We start from the raw sequence: 6,131 nt of genomic DNA, 5'->3' as shown, positions 1-6,131 counted from the left end.
CGTGCGTGCCGGAGCATTGCGGGCCGTCGCCCGAGGGACCAGGGCCCACCAGCAGTCCTGGGAGCCTCCCGGCTCTTCGTGTTGCCCGTCGCTACTCGTCGGTGGGTTTTGGTGGTCAACACCACCGGAGCACCTTGAAGCAATGGAAGAAGATGGTGCAACGCTAGATCTGACTGAGAAGATCTGCCGCCTCCCTCCTGGCATAGACGCCAAACGCCATATAGGACCAAACTCTAGACCTACCACTACAACTATGTACTCCGACGCCTGCTCCTTCCCTACTCCGGTCGGCTATTCCAGCGGAGAGGACATCGGAGCGGCCCGGCGAGAGAGAAATGTCTCTCAACTACTGTAGCAGAGCGAGAGAAGGGGAGGGGGGGAAATGAGAGCGGTGTTCCTTGTTCGGACCGGGGCTATGATTTGCAGTGGCGGCCGTTGAGGAAAGACGCGTGTTTGTTCTTTTCAGGATTGGGTCTTGAGGACCAGTTGTCAGCCTGCGTTCCGTCGGCGGTTTCTTTTTCTGCTAGGGGCATCGATCCAAGACTCCTTTCGGTTTTTTCTCACCCTCGCGCTGACGGATAAAACAGGTCCGGTTTTCTTTAGAGGCCTTTTTTGACGTATGAAAGGGGTGTATGTTTTTTTACCTACCAACACCACCAATCCCCCTACATTGGTAAAGATCAGACGTTAGCTTTCAAGTATATCAGCTAGCTCCTCTTTTGATTTGTACAAGGTTTACCACATAGTACGTATCTAGGAGCCTCAACTACAAAGCTCATCATCAAGCGAGACTAACTCCTAAGAGTACAGTTTTACATGGGGGCAGAAAATCGTTGTATGTTTGCTTGCTCGGGAAAAGTATCTAAAATCATGCTGTAAAGCATTCACCGGGAAATAAAATCGATCCTGTAAGAGATCATTTGCTTTATTTGCATTCAGTTGCTGTCATCAATTAAAGAACACGATGCCACGGACGAACCAAAGATCCTGTTAGAGTTGTGGTCAGCGAGGGCGGCCACACCACACGTCCTCCAGCGGCGTGTCGACGCACACGCGCAGTGGCCTCGTCGACGAGAGCCGGAGGCACGGCCGCCCGGTATGCCAAGTTGCCAACGGCCGAGCCGGAGTATGTTTCATACACGTTGTGCGCCATCCGAATCCTTCAAGACCTCGGGTTCCATCTGTTTGGCTGCTATGTAAGCTAGCTACACGTCTCAGTCTAAAACCTTAACATAATCATTGGGCCGGCGATCTCCCTAAAAACATCAAAGGGACACGCCAAATAGGAGAAGGACCTTGCTGAACTCAAAGTTTAATCCAACGCGGAACTTGGGGCGAAATCCAGAGGTAGAGAGCCGGTTGCATCATATGGAGATCATGTCCTCCTTGTTGCCCCGTCATCTTCGCCAGAGACGAACGTCGCTACAGTTTTCCTCCACCAAGACGGCAGTGTCCTTACCAAACGACACTATCTTTGACATCCTCTCCAGGATCCCGGTGAAGTCCCTTTGCCGGTTCCGATGTGTGTCCAAAGAGTGGTACGCCTTGATAGCTGACCCCGGCTTCCATGCAACGCACAAGTCTCGGGTCGAGCCGCTCCTCATTGTTGGCTCCCGTCGGTACAATTCCCTGCTACTAATTGATATGGAGGGTAGTGTGGTGAAAGTGATCAACGGCGTGGGTTCTGTTTGGAAGCTTATATGCGGAAGCCGTGATAACCTCACATGCGTGATTACCCGTATTGAAGATGTTAAGGTGATCGACCTTGCAAATGGATCAGAGGTGCTTGTGACCACCTGGAAAGATGGCCTTTGGGGTTTCGGATGCAGTATTCCATCTAGTGTGTACAAGCTGGTCTACATCAAAGGCGACACATGTGAGATCCTCACACTAGGAGATAGTGTGGGGTGGAGACAAATGCAGTTGCCTCCAACCAGCAATGTTTCCTATTCTAGCAACCCGGTCGTGGTAAATGGCATGATGCATTTGATGCTAAAATCATACTCAGATGGAAACAATGTACTCTGCTTTAATCTTGAGACTGAGGAGTGGAAGAAGGGGATCAAAGGTCCACCAAATGTAGACCTTAGGCGTTGTGACCTAGCGTTGAGCGAGATCAACGGCTCCTTGTGTATGGTTCAACCGGTGCTTCAGGGCATCGATGGATTAACAAACATATGGCTCCTCACTGATCCTGACAAGAGCACATGGGTTAAGAGATACACGGTATCTTTGGATTCATCCTGGTTTTCTCGGTTGATACCTTTGAGGATGTTACACGAAGACACGAAGCTGCTCTTTTGTGACACCCATGAGGGCACAGATGTATGGATAGCGCAAGTCTACGATTCATGTCGTTTGAAGTGCACAGACGCACCAAAGGCACTGGATGGTGCCCATGATACCAATTTTAGTCCTTGCAGCTGCACTTGGAGAGTTTTGTTTCGGCCAAGAGGTAGAGCCCTTAATCTTCCTTTTTCTTTTCTTTTCTTCTTCGAAGTAGTTGCTTTGATGCACATGGAACAACATCTTATGTTATGTTGGACAGAACCTAAAAATCTTTGATTGGCATTTACAAAATGTATATCCACGTAATTATTTTAGAACCATGGAGGCTGCATATATATGAAGGAAGAAGAAAATGCCAAAGAAGGTCAAAGTATAGTTACATAGAGTTCCAAAAGATTATGCATACATTACGTCAAGGATGAATAAATTTATGAGAGGTCTACCCATTCCAAATGTTCAAGTTGTATCCTGCTTGCTGCTCCCAAAAACGCATTTTTATTTTTAATTACAAGTGCAACATTATTGAACAAGAATATATATGACAACTTCAAAAAATTGAGCTGCCTTTTCTAATTAAGCTGAGTATCACATATTTAGTTGTTTATTCATAGTTCAGAAGAAAAGTTAGCGTTCACTTTCATCTAATTATCTGTGATTGGAAATAGTACATGTCTTGAAAGAACAAATGTGTACAATGTCGAGCAGGAAGTAGTGTCAATCACCACAAGCGGAAAATAGGTCTTTTATATATATGTAAATTTGTAAATACATCATGTCCACATCTGCCCTGGTTTCCGACCTGAACCGGACGCCGAGGAGCGGTGACTCGTGCCCGACCGCGATAGAGAAGACGTGACAGGTCCCGGAGGAAAGCATGCCGGTGCTCCGCACCCTGTTTGAGGAAATGACACCATCTGCCCCGACGATGGACGACCCGATACGTTTGCTCTCTCAGTGTGTCGCTTTGCCGTGTGTCATTCGTCTGACGTCAGGTGATTCGTTGCCTATTGGACGGAACGCAATAAGAGCGATATCCAGGCCATGATCTTCGGCGACGTCTTCGTCGGCGAAGGCGGCGTCGGGACAGGGACGCGGGATCAGTGGGTACAAACGCAGGATGGGCTGGATATCGATGACGAACGACTGTTCTCCACCCAGCCCATGCATGCAACAACTGTCTGCGTCTATGCCGATGAGGAGGCGCCAACAGGGCCTATCCTGGCCAGGGATGGTGATGGCAAGAAGAAGGGGAGAGCCATAGGACCAGCGGCTTCAACGACGATGAGGACAAATATTTGTGCGATGCGTGGCTAGCGTCCAGCAATGACTGCATAAATGTTGCCCATCAGAAGGTTAAGGTCTACTAGGCCAAGGTGGTCAAAGAGTACGAAGAGAGAAAGCGTCACGCGCCCTACGAGATGAAGAGCGGTCGCACGGAAGAGTCCATCAGAAAAAGATGGAACTACATCAAACAAGAGATCTCCAAGTTCTGCTCCTCCGTCGATCATGTTGTTTCCCATCCCAAGAGCGGCACATGCGTGCTTGGAGTGGTAAAGAAACGAGCATCATCATTCCATCTATATACTTAGAATTAGCAAACCATGAACCTAACTTTTACCAATTGCAGGTAACCAGGACCTTGAAGAAGTTCAAGGCAACACATAGGAAGAGCTTCTATATGGTCCATTGTTGGGAAAAGATGAAAGATGCGTCAAAGTGGAGGATTGGCTATGCGACCTACCATGGTGCTGTCAAGAATGGGACAACCTTGTTGATCATCGACGGCAAAGATGACAATCCTGGGCAGAAAGCCCTTCCACCTTGTCCCCGGATCCATAAGTCTACCAAGGCTGATCTTTCCCATGAGACATCAACCCTTGCATTGACCCAGACCTTGGAGAAGATCATGGCGGACTCTCAAGCCACCCTGGACAAACGGGACGAGAAGAAGCGTCTGGAAAAAGAGGACGCAACTGCCATCTACCTCAACCTCACCAAAGAGATCATTGAGGTCCAAAAGATGAACGTTGACAAGGTATTAACTTATCAATGCCTACAAATTGTAGACTTGGGTTTCGTAAGAAGTAGAGGGCAAGTAGATCTCACAGGTTTCAGCCGACAAAGGTGTTTCGACTAAAGCTACGGTGATTTCTGTTGACAATGAATCGATCCTTTCCTCTCCCCTCGGCTCCCCTTTATATAGGAGGAAGAGCCGAGGGATTTCGTGTCGTACAAGTTACAAACTCCGAAACTCTCCCGTATTGTTACATGACTCGTGATTCCTAATACAACTCTATATTCCTTATCGAGGTTCTCTGGGCTTCTGGGCCTTGAAAGCTTCGGGTCGTGGGCCTCCAGATAACCTCGTGTACCTTATTCGGCAGACCCATTCGGCATGCTTATGTCAGTACCCCCCCGAGATTTTACTTGAATCGTAGAATCAAGTAAAATCTCCATCGTAGAGTTGTGTCATATATTTATGCATCGTAGAGCCGAATATTTTGCTTAACATATTTTTTTGTATAGGGATACTGGTAGATGGGGTTGGTTCATCTGACGGATCAAGTACCAGTTAACTACTCTTGTGGCAAACCCGCATAAACCTACTTCAAGCTCAAGTCCCTGGACTTGAACTCGGGATACTGGCGTAATTTGACACGCGCCGCTTAAGGACTTACCGTGAACCAAATCTCAGCTATGTTTTATTGAGTACCTAACGCATTCGCTAGGATTTTTGTGCACATCTGTTGATACGGATAAAGTGGGAGAGCGCATTCGGGTGCGATACCACGCCACACAGGAAAGATCCCGGGGACTTATCTTCTTAAATTCTTTTCGAGTTACGGCATTCAGAGTTTTTATCGCGGCAGACACACTCTGAGAATATATTGTCGAGTGCCTTTGTCAGCTATTGGAATTGTGAATTTCTTCGAGTTATCTGATGACAATATCTTGATCTCCCGATGGGAGTACATGACGAGTTATGTGTAACTCAAAGATGTACGATGAAAATTCTTTATCTTCACTTCTATATTGTCTTATCATTATCTTTTTTCTTCTTTCTCATATTTCATCAGTTGCGCGACCAGCGCTCCCGATGAGAGTAGCCCTCGAGGCTACAGCCGAGTGTTTGCACTTGGCTGTAGGCTCAACTTTTGCTACTTTGGTTAACTATATTTTTTCTTTCGCCTCATCCTCTTATCAGAAGTACAAATAATACTTCAGATAAGAGTAGCCCCCGAGCAAATGAGCAGATGCTTACATCTAATCATAGGCTCTCGAAATTCTTTCTTTTTAACCATGCACTTTTTTAGAACTCGAAGTTTTCTTATCGCTATATTTTGTTCCACCACTCGAAGTTTTCTTGAATGACGTCGCTGCTGACGATAGCCACGTACGCCCACCTTGGGAAGCCACGACTCCTGGCAACCCACTGGGTCGTGGGTCCAAAACTCTGCACCGTCGACACGTCCCGCAAGACGCACACGTCTTCCGGAATTCCCGGCACGCGCGCAGTAACTTCCCTCCAGTTAAATTGGAGCGGTAAGACCATTTTACCCTTTAGACACGCGTAGGATTCGAAACTCTCCCCTTTTTCATCTGACGGCTCGACGCATCGTCTTCTTCCTATAAATTCACCTCTTACTCCTCATTCACCCCCTTCACTGTGCCGCACAACTCCCCTCTCTCTCTTTCTGCCATTGTTGCTTCTCGAGCTCCTCGCGCACGCGCTCTCTGATGACCCACAAGTATAGGGGATCGCAACAGTCTTCGAGGGAAGTAAAACCCAATTTATTGATTCAACACAAGGGGAGACAAACAACACTTGGAAGCCTTAACAG

The 6,131-nt window shown here is 47.5% G+C and overlaps 1 protein-coding gene across 1 annotated transcript; it reads left to right on the top strand.

Moving 5' to 3' along the window:
* Positions 1-1,377: 1,377 nt before the first annotated feature.
* LOC127339096 (putative F-box protein At1g19160) lies at positions 1,378-3,603 on the top strand. The gene is made up of 2 exons (XM_051364995.1): positions 1,378-2,226; positions 3,328-3,603. The coding sequence occupies exons 1-2, from the start codon at positions 1,378-1,380 to the stop codon at positions 3,601-3,603; spliced, it is 1,125 nt and encodes a 374-aa protein (XP_051220955.1).
* Positions 3,604-6,131: the final 2,528 nt, after the last annotated feature.

The sequence above is a fragment of the Lolium perenne genome, chromosome 1 (genome assembly GCF_019359855.2).
Source record: "Lolium perenne isolate Kyuss_39 chromosome 1, Kyuss_2.0, whole genome shotgun sequence".
In the NCBI taxonomy this organism is placed as follows: Eukaryota; Viridiplantae; Streptophyta; class Magnoliopsida; order Poales; family Poaceae; genus Lolium; species Lolium perenne.
This window is presented reverse-complemented; position numbering and strand designations above follow the sequence as displayed.

What these genes read in the sequence shown, in the direction of transcription:
- LOC127339096 (XM_051364995.1), top strand. Translation starts at nt 1,378, where the DNA reads ATGTCCTCCTTGTTGCCCCGTCATCTTCGCCAGAGACGAACGTCGCTA. An exon ending in CATGGGTTAAGAGATACACG is followed by an intron (nt 2,227 to 3,327) that starts GTATCTTTGGAT and finishes AGCGATATCCAG; the next exon opens with GCCATGATCTTCGGCGACGT.